Source organism: Dermacentor variabilis, chromosome 8, assembly GCF_050947875.1.
Source record: "Dermacentor variabilis isolate Ectoservices chromosome 8, ASM5094787v1, whole genome shotgun sequence".
Classification (NCBI taxonomy): Eukaryota; Metazoa; Arthropoda; class Arachnida; order Ixodida; family Ixodidae; genus Dermacentor; species Dermacentor variabilis.
In genome coordinates, this window is record NC_134575.1 from 167,895,508 (window position 1) to 167,909,880 (window position 14,373).

The following is a 14,373-nucleotide window of genomic DNA, read 5'->3' on the forward strand; positions in this document are numbered from 1 at the left end:
ATATATATTTATACGATCTGTTATTGCAGCTTTTGGTAGAAGGCTAGCTCTCACATTTTGTACGCAACTTCATAATGCGTACAGTTTGCGTGTTCAATAAAGTATTGTTAGCTGAAACTTTATGAGTACGAGCGCTCATTCAGACAGCTTAAATTTTCTCACAATATACGGATGTTCAGATAACAAAAATACGAAATTCTCTCTGTTTCGTCCAAAACAGTGTATAGCCGTTGTATGATTACAGTGAAAATGTCCGTAAAGCTGAATACGGAGAGCACTTTCCGTATATTAACGGCAGATTTTGCCGTATTCTTGAAATATGACATACTTTCCGTATATTTATCTGCAGTTCTCCGTATAATGACAGAAATCCCCCGTAAAATTACGGAAATTTTTTACAGTGTAGCCACCACGCTGCTAGCTGACAATAAAAATAGAAATTTGAGACCTGAAAAAGGAGCCCCTGCAGCCGCGTCTACTTTTGAAACCATATTCGCTCAATCACACTTATGCAACTTCGGTGAGATGTCTGCAGAATCCGAATCAAAATCAAGTCTATAACGCAAGGACGTGTTGCAGTACAATATGCAGGAGGAGGTCTCAATTCAGTGACTGTCATGAAACGGTATGTGAAAAGTATAAGCATGATGTAGAGAGAACTTGTAGCACTTAATATCAAAAATAAAAACTGAAGCGGGGACGCCAAGTTTATTGAAGCTTTCCTTGTGGCATCTGAAGGTTTAGATGCAGCGGTCAGAAACGGTGGTGCGTCGTGTTTCTCCACAAAATTCCACCGCTGTGACCAAGAACCACTGCGAGACGCACACATAGAGTATTTATGCGGTCCTATTCCGGTGAGTGTACAGCCTATATCACCGTTTTCATTGCTCGATCCTGGTGATATGGAGTCTAAAAGATAGCTGCCACAGGGGCGACGGGGTAGGTGCCACTGGGTCTTAGTTTGCTTGAAATTGGGTATCTTTCCATTACAAACAGTTTGTTTTACTTACTGTAAATATAAAGCCTAAAACATATGATCTCTACATGACAGTTGGCTAGATAACTGAGAAATTATTACTGCAGCCATACTCAACAAATCATGAATGATACGTATTACGTAGATGTCAGCTGCAGTTGGATCTGCGAACTTATGTACTATTTTTCTGTCCGGCACCTATCTCTGCTTCTATTGTTTGTTGTCACACCGCGTGGCTCCGAGCTCTGGGGCAACTTCTCCCCTGTCTTCACTTAATGTTGGCCTCGACCAAGGCAGTAAGGTGGCCAGGTGGGAGTTCGTCGAATCATCTTCGGAATTTCTTTTATTCTCTACGAAAACACGGAAAGAGCAGAGCACGGTGCTAATCCACGACCTTGTCCTAATCCACGACCGTCTTGTGCGCTCTCTTCCCTGCCACGGCTTTTTGCTGCGCGTTGAAAAAGCTTCGACTGAGGCGGTCACAGAAGGGGCTGGCAGGCTTTCCGTGCTTGGCACAATTAATAGTCAGACAATTGCTGCTTGTGGTTACTCAGAGCAATCTGCACTTATCGCGTATTTAGGCAAATGCATCGCATCTCTTGCTTTTCTTTTTTTAGTTGAATAAGTGAAGCTCTCATGTTCGCTCGCCTGTGTGCGCTTGCTGCGCAGCGAGAACAGCAACGGCGTGGCCATCAACCGCAACTTCCCGAGCGCTTTCGAGCGCGTGGCGCCTAGCAGCCGCGCCCCCGTCGAGCCCGAATCGGCGTCCGTGCTGCGCCTGATGCGCGCGCACCCGGCCCTGCTCACGGTTCTGCTGTTCGCCGGCCTGCACGGGGTCCTCTACCCCTACGACGACCAGCCGGGAGCCGGTGAGGGGCGTCCACTCAGTTGACGTCTGCCCACGGGCTGATTAGGGCACCGTTTCGAAAAAGAAAGCCAGTTTACTACCCTCCAACGGGCGCTGGAGAGCGTGCAAAGATAAGACGCAAATAGAGAGAGACAGGCAAAACGCATAGTCACTGCTACTCACAACACAGGATAAGTCAATACTTGTAACTGCTAGACTTGCTCGTACACACACCGAATCACACCGAATCAGTAGGGTGTCTAGGTCGAACAACGCGTGCCGACGCGCGAAAGCTCGCGCCAACGCGCCTTGCGTTTGCCGCGCCTCTCGAGCAACCTACAAGAGTGGCGTGCTCTCGCTGAGTTGAATATTTTCGCCTTGGTAGACGTCGTTTCCCCATTTTTTGCGAGGCACCCAGAACAGCGCGATTCTCTGTAGAAGATATCAGGGCTCGCGCCGCGCTTCGATGCGCACGATTTATCCTGGACCATCTGCGCATGCCTGAGGCTCGTGGCCGCGAACTTTCGTGCGCCGGCCATTGCACGTGCGGTTTGGCCTTTGCATTCAGCAATGGACCCGATTTCCATTGCCAAACCCAACTGATACACCTATGACACACCTATCAGCCCATTTGGTGCACCTATCAAACCTTCATTATCTCTCAAAGCTAAGGCGCATTGTCGCACTGAACCATTTAAGCAAGCCTGAAGGACACCCCAGTCAAGGCAGTTTGTCTTCTTCTCTTGAAACCTCAAGGAATTATTATTGTTTCAACCCGCTCAACCTGCAATTTTTATTGCGATAGCAATTACATGGATGCTCCAGGCGTATTTCTGCTACGCCGTCGGCGTGGAGTTCCTTTAAAGTCCAATCACGACAAAATCGTCGCCGTGCGCCGTATGCTGTATGTGCGAGTGAAAACGTGCGAGGGTGAGCTGACGAACGGGGCTCAATCTCGCGTCTGCAAGCGAGGAACGCGGGCTGCAAGCACGCCCTATCCTGTCGCGGCAGGGGCACGGAGGTGAGGCGAGGGAGGAGAGGGGTTCTTTTGCGGCAGCAGCTACTTGCGGCGCGCCCGTGCGTACGTCATCTTGAAAACGATCTGCGATATCTGCCGAGTGCGCGTAGTGGCGGTACTTCGTATGCGATGTGCTGTCGACGTTCCGTTCGCGTTGAAGATAGAGATGCACGAAGTTCAATTCGATCGCTGCTGCTGCAGCGATTCCTCACTCCAGCATATTTACATGGAGTTTCCGCCCTCATCGAGCGAGATGGGTTCATCTTTACCTGTGCACACGTGACACCATGCTTTCTAATTTACCTAAACCATGTTGGTGGGCCAGTCGGCTTGAATCCAGCATAAAATGTGCAAGCGCGGCTGAACGAGGACGTAGAAAGAAGCAGACACACAGAAACCGCACTGTCTCTGTATGTGTTTTTCTTTCTACGTCCTCGTTCAGTCGCGCTTACACATTATGTCATTGCTAATTTAGTTCGTAAGCGAATGTTTACAAGTTTACACGGCCGATAAACCTACTATCCTTACGTCGTATAGCTATCTATTATTAGCTGTCGCAATCGGTGCCTCGTCTTTCGGGGGAACCTGCGACTTCTTTTTTCTCATTCCAAGCAGAGTTTCGCGCTGGTGCTTCACTGCGAAGTCGTGGACTTCAAATTTTGTACTTGGCAAGTAGAGCAGCAAAACTTATCGAAACCTAAAGAATTCAGTCATTGGCTAATTCAGGTAAAATAAAACAGATGGTTAAGGATGAACTAAATACTTGACGAAAAAACAGCGCCAAATACGAAGACTAACTTCACTGGGCGAGCGTAAATGTGTGTTCTAAGCAATGGCTGTCTTAAGATAGCCCAACTTTTTCGATAAAAATTACAAGGCCCGAGCAGAAGCCCTCTAATTCCACGACGTCACAGGTAGCTAGTGCGGACACTTCGACACGTCGTCGCCACCTGTGTTACTTTTTCTGCCTTTTCTGACGTAGGAAGCCAGTTGGCATTCTTAAATATGCGTTTCGCTATTGTAGAAGGGCAATTTACTCAAGCAGCTAACTTATTTTCCGCTTTAGTGCCCCTTTAGAAAGAGCGTGGGTCTAAATTTGTGACAAGAACAAAATGCCCTTCGCCAGGAATGTCACAGGCACGTGAGGCTTTTCTATTGAATGAAAAAAAAAAAGCACAGGCATTTACCTATCTGTGGTATAGACTGAGAAAAACGTCATACGTAGAAAAAATGTAGTTCGTTGTCGGGCAAGCTTGATTACCTGCTTCAGAAAATCATGACAAGCTCGCTCTCGGTGATCAAGCAGGTGACCGCGTAAAAACATGCTTATAAAAAGATTCCACTTAAGTCCATTTCTACCCGAAATACTAGTGTTATCAAACTGTACACGGCAAGCATTCCTATCACAATAACAGCTGCGAAAACATGCCTCTTAATTTTAACTTTACCTTTCTTCCTGTCTTTCCTTAGCGACTCATTTTTGCCTCGACCGGGATGGTTTATTATAACTTAGTGCGGTATATTAGTTACGCTTTCTATTCCACAAAACATGATTTATGTTTTTTTATATTGTTCTTCCTAAGTTTCCACATATTGCAAAGATTGTCCTTTTACCTAAGCATTCCAGCATATTAGCTCCTGAAGAAAGTGAATTTACGCTTAGAAAACATTTTTTTTAGATTTGTGAAAGAACTCAAGTTTCTTTTGCCAAACTTTTGCGTGTCCCGTGTTATCGGATGTACCATTTCTAGAATATCCTTGCTAAGTAGCCCTTCTGATACAGCACCCGGGATTCTCAGCTTTCTTGAGCCGCGAACGCTGACGGTGAAAACCAAATTTCATGAAGGGCGGGCAGGATTTTAACGCGACAGCGTTAAGGAGCTCGTGTCGCAGAAAAGCCGGTGTCGCCGGCGTCGGCGGCGTTGGCCGTGAGCGAGAAATACCGGAAGGCAATTCATAAATAAAACAACTTGCAAGATGGGCTGGGTGGGAATCGAACCAGGGTCTCCGGAGTGTGGATGGAGACGCTGCCACTCAGCCATGAGTTCGATCGTTCAAAGTGGGACAAAAATGCCTCTAGTGAATGCGGTGTTGACTGACAAACGGGCCGTAGAAAGTTATACTGCTGTGTATATCGGTAATTATGACGAAGTAAATTACAGAAGTCCCAGTTAAACGCGTAGCGAACTACGTTTCCCCTACATTTCTTCTGCGCTTTCCGCACACGCAGAGCAGAAAACACAGAAGAGCCCCTCGTCGCAATGTACGGCGCTGCCCCGACAGGTGGCGCGCCACGCGCGCATTGGGGCTGTGTGGGGACCAGTGCGAGGCGCGTCGCCGCCCGGTTGTCCGTGCCGATCACGACGTTCCGAGACACCGAGTTCTTTGGTTCGTTCCGCTCGCTCAGGCGCACGTTTCGTTGCCGCGCCGAACGCTGTGTTGCTCGACGCTCCCGCGTGATTGGTGGGTGCAAAGTCCGTTGCGGGGCGCCTCGTAAGTGATCGCTGCGCCGTAGCGCATTGTCTTGCACCCCTTGGAGGGTCGACGGGAACGCTGTCGCGTTCCATTCTTGAAGGCGAAGCTTAAGCGCCCTCCAATTTTTTAATAGCGTTCTTAAAGCATATTTTTTATGCTACACCCAACCCCCTTCCCACCCCTAAATATATATGCATGGCCGCCGCAACATTCAAGGATTCTAGCACTATCGGAACTGGTGCGCCGTGCTTCACGGATTATTGCGTCACCGCAAAATACACCGGACGGAAAGCAAGACACGGTGACGCCTGGAGTTTCCTCCTCTGCGTATCGGGTTTTGTTGCGATAGCAGTTATTAGACACTGCAGGTGCAATTTTGCCATCGCCATGATGTTCCGTATAATGTCCAAGGGCCATAACAACGTCGCCACGCGTCCTGTGCTGTGTATACGGGGGAAAGAACGCGAGGAAACCGACCATCGCGGCTCAATCTGGCATGCGCCAAGGAGCAAACGTTGAGCGATCGCGCAGTGTTCCGTAGCGCGAAACGACGTGGGGGATGGGGGGCAAGGAGGGAGGTGGCATTGTGCTCCGGCAGCAACTGCGCATCTGGCGACTGGGCGCCAGAGGACGTCACGATCGCTGCTGAATCTGGCGCCCGCCAAGGAGAAAACGGAGAGCGAAGGCGCAGTGTACCGTAGCGGGAAAGGTCGTAGGCCGGAAGGAGAGGAGTGGCATTGTGATCGGCAGGAACTGCGCATTTAACGACTGGGCGCAAGCGAAAGTGAGGTTCGCGGCTCAATCTGGCTCGCGCTAAGGAGAGAACGGTGGGCAAACGCGCAGTCTTCTTCAGCGGGAGAGGCAGGAGGGGATTCGAGAGAATGAGAGGGGTGGCATTGTGCTGCGGCAGCAACTGCGCATCTGGCGACTGGGCGCCAGAGGACGTCACGATCGCTGCTGAATCTGGCGCCCGCCAAGGAGAAAACGGTGAGCAAACGCGCAGTCTACCGTAGCGGGTAGGGCCGTTGGGGGGGGGAGGTTCGAGAGAAGGAGGGGGCATCACTATGATCTGGCAGCAACTGTACGTCTCGCGACTGGGCGCATGAGGAAGTGACGATCGCGGGTCAATCTCGCGCCCGCCATGGAGAAAAGGGTGAGCAAACGCACAGTATTCCGTAGCGCAAAAGGACGTGGGGGGTGGGAGGGAAGGAGGGGGGCGGCATTGTGGTCCGGCAGCAACTGCGCATCTCGCGACTGTGCGCAAGAGGAAGTGACGATCGCAGCTCAATCTGGCGCCCGCCATGGAGAAAACGGTGAGCAAACGCACAGTATTCCCTAGCGCAAAAGGCCGTGGGGAGTGGGAGGGAAGGAAGGGAGCGGAATTGTGGTCAGGCAGCAACTGCGGATCTCTCGACTTGGCACAAGCGGAAGTGACGATCGCGGCTCAATCTGGCGCCCGCCATGGAGAAAACGGTGAGCAAACGCACAGTATTCCCTAGCGCAAAAGGCCGTGGGGAGTGGGAGGGAAGAAAGGGAGCGGAATTGTGGTCAGGCAGCAACTGCGCATCTCTCGACTTGGCACAAGCGGAAGTGACGATCGCGGCTCAATCTGGCGGCCCCCGTGGACAAAATGGTGAGCAAACGCACAGTATTCCGTAGAGCAAAACGCTGTGAGGGGTGGGAGGGAAGGAGGGGGGCGGCATTGTGGCCCGGCAGCAACTGCGCATTTCGCGACTGGGAGCAAGAAGTGGCGATCGGGGCTCAATCTGGCGCGCGCCAAGGAGAGAACGGTGGGCAAACGCGCAGTCTACCGTAGCGGGAAAGACCGTGGGGGGATGGGCCCGAAGGAGAGGGGTGGCATTGTGCTCGGGCAGCAACTGCGCATTTCTGGTCTGGACACAAGAGGAAGTGAGGATCGCGGCTCAATCTGGCGCGCGGCAAGGAGAGAACGGTGGGCAAACGCGTAGTCTTCCGTAGTGCGAGAGGCCGGAGGGGATGATGGGGAAGGAGAGGCGCGGCATTGTGCTCCGTCAACAGCTGCGCATTTCGCGACTAGGCGCGAGAGGAAGTGACGATCGCGGCTGAATCTGGCGCGCGCCAAGGAGAGAATGGTGAGCAAACGCGCAGTCTTGCGTTACTGTGTCTAGACTTGCGTAGCGCGAAAGGCCGTGGGAGGATGGGAAGGAAGGAGGGGGGCGACATTGTGCTCCGGTAGCAATGGCGCATTTCGCGACTGAGCGCAAGAGGAAGTGATGATCGCGGCTCACTCTCGTGCGTTATATATTGTCACGTAGTAGTGACGGAAAAGGACACAGTAGAAATACTGTGAATGAGGAATAAACAGACTGCACTTAAAACGCAAGGATAGCGGCGAACGCAGTCGGCGATTGTCGAAATCTGATCAGTGGATCAAGTGCGTCGGCTTTAATACATCAGTCGTCGAATGTTCCAGAGTAATCGCTGGGACCCGCGTGTTTTTCACAAAGTTCTACAGCACTCGCGTCGCGCATACATGCAATCAGATTACACAAGGTTGGATGACAGACAGTGGATGGAACTATCGATTACATTCCAGAAACTTCCGATACATGCAGGCACGTTCTGCGCTGTGCGATAACATATCTTATGTAGTGAAACCTGGTCGTCCGATAAAGATAAACAAGTACACGGGTCAATGTGGATGAATGCGGAGAGCCCGTGCTGAAGGGAGTGGGCCGGCTTCGACTCCATGAACAAGTGCGTACCTTGCACAGCCGCGCGCTGTCGCGCACCCCGTATGTTGAAAGGAATCTATGAACACCTCATGCCGTCGTGCACGCTACGTTCTCGACGCTTTTGTGTTGAAGTGATAGACCACACGGACGTAACTTCGCTCGCTGCTGCTGGCGCGCTTGCACGCCGGAGCGTCCAGCGTTTAGCAGCGTGTGTCCGCGCTCATCGAGTGTGGTGTGTTGATGTTGGGTTGTGCGCGCTGACACCATGGTTAGTAATTCATTTAATAAGCGAATGTCTCCAAGTTGATGCTGCTGATAAAGCTACTATCCTCACTTCGTATAGCTGTACAATAATTTGCTATCGCAATCGATGCTTCGCGTTTCCAGTGAAACTGCGACACTTTTTTCTGTAGTGCCATCAAGCCAGAAATAAAGCCATGCCAGTTAAATCAAACTCATGCATTTCTGAATGCCACGCATAGTCTGTCCCACTGCTTTACCCTATAGTGCAAGATGAAAAAGGGTACATCGATATAATGCGCCGGCCAGTGCTCTTTCAGAAAGCCAGTAGACTTCCATTAAATCAGTGGCTTCGAGACACGCAATATTAGCCCAAATCATTGAAGTTTTTTGGTACTCAACTGCTCTACCACTGACAAAGAAGCACTTGGCGTCGTTACGGCAGTGCACAATTTCGATCGTACGTCGACTGAATAAAATTTGAACTCTATACACAGGGCTACCAAGCAGAGTTGCAAATTTCACACTCTGTTGGGCTACTACGCTTGGACTAATATTAACGCGACAGCGTTAAGGAGCTCGTGTCGCGGAAAAGCCGGTGTCGTCGGCGTCGGTGTTGGCGTCGGCGGCGTCGGCCGTGAGCGATAAATCCCAGCAGGCACTTCATGAATAAAAAACAACTTGCAAGATGGGCTGGGTCGGAATCGAACCAGGGTCTCCGGAGTGTGAGACGGAGACGTTACCACTGAGCCACGAGTTTTTTTTTCTTTATTGCCGGTCTTCGACGTACACATACGGCATAAACAGATACACTTCATAATGGTAAAAGCAATGACCGTCTTGGGCCCTTGCGAATAGTTAAAAACACTTGATTACCGCTAGTTCATCCAATATATGCATCCATTCGGGTGGTTCTGTTCTCGTTTTATAAGCTCCACGCAGATATAGCACGCTTTCAATGAAATGCTCTCTCGCAGGATGAATAACAAGCCTCTCATGACGCTCATCCATTCTTGTTTTCCACAGGCTATGTAAACATATTGCCATAAACATGTCACATGGCATATCTGCGTTCTCAGTTGGCAAGAAGCGGATGCCGTACGGTGTTATCGGTAATTCCTTTTTCAATGTTCTTTGTAGGATGTCCCACAAGAACATTGCATCTGAACAATCAAGAAAGATATGCTCAATCGTCTCTGGTTGCCTGCATCTTGAGCAGTTTACAGACCACGGCACAAAGATTCCCCTTTCTCTTAGCCATGGCTTCACTGGGAGCGTTCCACTGTGTAAATGGAAGAAAAAGGTTTTTGCGGATGACCGTATCGGCATCCGCTTCACTCGTTTGAGCACATTTCCTCCTCTGAATTCAACGCGGTACATTAAACGATAGACAAGCACAGGCAATGATACATCAAGTAAATCTTTGTACAGTCTTTTCCGTTTAACAGATGCAAGGTAATTCAATGAAAAGCGCGTATGTAGGAAGTCAAAGGCCAATACGACTTCTCGCAGGAAGCCTCTGGGCCTAGGTCCTGTGCTGTAATCGGAGGACACAACGAATTGAGGCAACGCGTTGCTCAAACGTTTTTGAAGGACTGTGCACAAGAATGTATCCTTCTGATCACGTAGGAACAAAAATCTCGACACGACTTGTCTTAAAAAGAGATGAACCAACCCTAGGCCTCCACTTTTCACTGTTCTGAACAAATTAGTGCGACTAGAGCGCTCCCATACGGAACCCCAAATGAAGACGGCAAACTGCTGGTGTATTCTTTGTATGCTGACTCTTGATGCGCACAGTGCTTGTAAAACATACCAAATTTTGGCCACTAAAAACACATTACACATTGTTGCTTTTGTGAATATTGATAGTTCTCTCCCACCCAGCCTTGCCGTTTTCGCCTTAATTTCTGCGACCTCTCCTTGCCAATAATCTTTGGTGTCTTGGTGGTGTTGCAGAGGTACTCCATGGTACTTGGTAGGCGTATTCGTCCACTGCATTTTTTCAAAAAGTGAAGGCGTGTCTTCCCATTGTCCATACCATATCCCAATCGACTTGCCCCAATTAATCGCACTCCCCGTCATTTTACAATACTTTGTCACAACATTAACGGTATTGCTTACACTTTGCTTGTCATCACAAAAAACAGCGACGTCATCCGCGTATGCTAACAATTTTACCTCACTGTAAGCGACCCTAAAACCCCGGACATGGCTCTCTTTTATTATCTTTAGACACAGTGGCTCGAGATATAGGGCAAACAGTAGAGGCGATAAACCACATCCCTGTCTTACGGAAGACCTGACGGCAATGCTGGGAGAGAGTGTTCTACCAACGATTACCTTTGTGGAAACGCCTGCATAGCACATTCTGATCCCTTCTGTTAAGATTGTTCCAACATTCACGTGCTCCAAAACATTGAAAAGAATTGTGTGTGTCACTCTATCGAACGCTTTTTCTAGGTCCAATTGTAACATGGCCACCCTACCAGAAAAGTCGTCACAATGCTCAAGTACTGTTCTTGCTACGTGTACGTTTGTAGTTATTGACCTCCCCTTAATGCCACATGTTTGATGTGGCCCTATCAATCGTGTTATTATACTCTGTAGCCTTCTGCCCAAAACTTTAGTGTATATCTTATAGTCTGAGTTTGCTAAGCTGATTGGTCGGTAGGCTCGCACGGATAGGAGTGATGAGGGATCGGTAGTTTTGGGTATCAGGACAATATGACTCTCGCGAAACGACGGTGGCAGTACCGGCTTTTCATAGGCTTCGGTGATAACGCAGTAAAGAGCTGCAGCTATATCTGTTTTGAAAGCTTTATAGAATGATCCACTCAGTCCATCAGGTCCTGGCCTTTTCCCAGGGCTTAGGTCATCTATAGCCTGCTCTATTTCCTTGATGCTTATTGGCATTTCTAATCTATTTCGTTGTTCATCATCTAGACTTGGCAAAAGGTGCAAGAATTCATTTTCGAACCCCTGTTCGCATTGCGTTTCATGTCCTAAGAGTTCGCTGTAATATTCTACAAAGGCAATTTGGATGGTTTTCTTATCACGTACTATTTCATTACGGTATGTTATCGCATTTATCTCCTTTCGTGTGGCATAACTTTTTTCATCCGAAAACGAGCGCTTTGTAGGTTGTTCTCCGCACCATAGATGTTCTGCGCGTGCGCGAATGATTGCGCCCCGATATTTTTCCTTATCGACAAGTTCCAACTGTGCTTTCGTTCGCTTTATTTCTTTAGCGAAACAACCAGGACGGATGCTCTCCATGTTTAAATAAAAGTTGAGCTCACTTTGTAGTTCTATTTCCTTTCTTTTTTCTTGGTGGTGTAGAACGCTGGACCTTTCTATGGCTATTAACTTTGTTTCTTGCTTAAAACACTCCCACCTTTCCGTGCAGTCACTGTGAACACCCGATAACAGCTCTTGAACGCTATCTTGAATTTTTTTTATAAATATTTCGTCCTGCAGCAATTTTTCATTGAATTTCCAAAGACCCCAGTTGAAGCTTGACGGCTTCTTTGGACCAAGCGAAAAACGGACCAAACTGTGGTCGCTAAAATAAACATGTTTCACTTCATGATCACTGCACAATGGCAACGCTTCCCCAGAAACATAGATACGATCCAGTCTGGCATGGCTGTCCCCTTGAAAATGAGTGAACCGAGGTGTATCATTATTGGCTAAAACGTCGCCTATATCCTCTAAATTATGTTCTTCAACGAGTGCTGCCAAGAGGAGCGCACTGCCTTCGAGACGAGACAGATTACGGGCTCTGTCTTCCACTTTGCAGACACAGTTGAAATCTCCCATCATGACCATGGTTCTCTCACACTTCAAGTGACATTCCACGCTTTCAAAAAAAAAAAAACCCTGCGCTCAGCTGTTCTATTCGGCGCGTAAACACAGATAGCGCGGAACTTGAGATTGCAAAACATAAAATCGCACAATATAATACGCCCGGAATCATCACTAAATACATTTTCCACATTTATACCAATATTATTGCGTAGAAAGAGCACACAGCCCCCTGCTCTACCAACAGCATGAGAACCGCACACATAATATCTAGACATGAACGTTTGGACGAGGCGTTCGGTCCCTTCCTCAGTTTCTATCTTTGTCTCTTGTACAGCAATAATGTCCAGATTATTTTCGATGAACAGGCGATTAAGCTGGTACTGCTTCTTCTTTGCCGTAAGTCCCCGCACGTTAATCGTGCCTACGCGTAAGGGTGTTTCAATGCGTATCGCCATTTCTACGGTGAAGAGATCAAGGTCGATAGATACCAATAAATTTGCAGCTCCCGTCGGTGACGAAGGATCACTCACATTACCGTGGCGAGTCTGCGTTCAGCCTGCACTGTTGACTGGTCTTCCATCGGCAGATCAAAAGTAGCAGCATTTTCCACCCCCCCTCCCGCCCCCCCCCCGGCACGGGCAAAAACACGCGAACGCACGACCTGTTAAGTCCGCTGCGTCGCCGCCGCCTTTCTGTCCGGCGGTATGGTTGGCGTTGGTCTTAAGGTTGGCCTCCGACCAGTTGCTGTCTTCACAGGTGGTTCGCCCGCACTCTGAGTGCTCGCATTCTGCTCTTCGCCGGTACTTTCTTCGTGCGTTCTTTTGGCCGCTGCCGCTGCTTTGCTGGTTTCCGTAGTGTCCATTACGCTTGAATCGTCCTCACTCGTTGCTACGGAGGGTTGCTTGCTTGTACTTGCGTCATTACTTGTTTCAGCGTCCTTAGCTGATGTAGTCTTGCCCGATGTCGGTATGGCTTCACTCGCAACCTGCTCTACATCTCGTTTCGTAGAATTTGTGGCTGGGTCTATCTTTGAAAGTGGCGCCAGAGATGGTCTCGACGCACTGGCACTTTCCTCTGCGTCGACTTCGTCCATGAGGTGCTCGTTGACGACTTCCTCACTTCTCGATGGCCCCGCAACGTTTGCATACGTGCGCACGCACTGACTTTCTTCGTGGCCGAAGCGTTGACACACAGAGCAACGTGGCACGCGGCACTCGCGCCTGATGTGCCCCGTACGTTTGCACCGAAGACACAGTGGAGCACGACCTGGCACGACCACTAGCGCCATTATGCCTGCCACTCGTAGCTGATGCGGTAGATCGTCAAGTGTCACGCCTGGCTTCAGCTTGAGGGTCACTGTACCCATAGACGACCCCTTGTCCGTGATGCCTGGTACACGCCATTGCTCTTTCTTGACGTCGTTGACTTTCCCGTATGGAGCAAACGCCGCTTGTACGTCTTCGTCGTGCACATTGTGCAGCAACCAGTGGAGTTTAACCCGGACATCCCGGTTGTGTGGATCCACAACCAAACATCGTCGTTCCTTGACTTGAACTTCCGTATACTTCAGCATTTTCTTTGTCGCCTCTGCACTCTCGAACGTCACCGCCCAGACGTGGTTCATCTGGAAAGCCCCCAAGGCGACCACCTCGGGGAGCAATTTCAAATGAGCCAGCGTGTCGCGAAAATCTTCGACACGGAATGGTCTCGCTTTCACGTCGCCGTGAAGAAAAAATTACCGACGATTACGTTACTTCCTAATGCGAAATTTGAGCGCAGCAAATAAGCTGTTTCACCTTTTGGATAGATTGAGGCAAAGAAATCGAGCAACACATGTATGCGCTATCACAGAATTTTTTTTTAATTTTTCACACGTATTCCTTTAACAAAGACTCCACTAACAGTTCTTGACAGTCATGAAGGAAGCTTTGTGGTCGGAGAAATAGACTGATGTGCTTCAGCCTCGCTTACTGCTGGTTGCTCTCGACGGCGGCGATGAGCCTCCGCTTCGGCGGCGCGAACGGCAGGGTCTTCTCGGCGGCGGCGCTTAGCCTCTGCTTCGGCGACGCGTACTCCTGGATCATCTCGACGGCGGCGACGGTAAGCTTCTGCTTCGGCGGCACGCACCTCTGGATTCTGACGGCGACGGCGCTGGGCCTCTGCTCTGGCAGCTCGTTTCGCAGCAGCAGCAGCAGCAGACGGAGGACTTCCATCGGTCGTCTAGCTCATGGCTCAGAAAGAACTGGCAGATAATTTCGCAGTGGCGAACGGCAGCGGCAATTTCGGCTCGGGC

At 49.6% G+C, this 14,373-nt stretch overlaps 1 protein-coding gene across 1 annotated transcript in view; it reads left to right on the forward strand.

Annotated features, from left to right (window-relative positions):
• The first annotated feature begins 617 nt into the window (after nt 1-617).
• The window catches only part of LOC142591626 (carboxypeptidase M-like), a 66,012-nt gene continuing 52,256 nt past the window's right edge, over nt 618-14,373 (forward strand). The window contains exons 1-2 of the mRNA XM_075703924.1: nt 618-625; nt 1,646-1,845. Of these exons, the coding sequence (XP_075560039.1) occupies nt 618-625; nt 1,646-1,845 (208 nt within the window). The remainder of the gene's footprint in view (nt 626-1,645; nt 1,846-14,373) is intronic.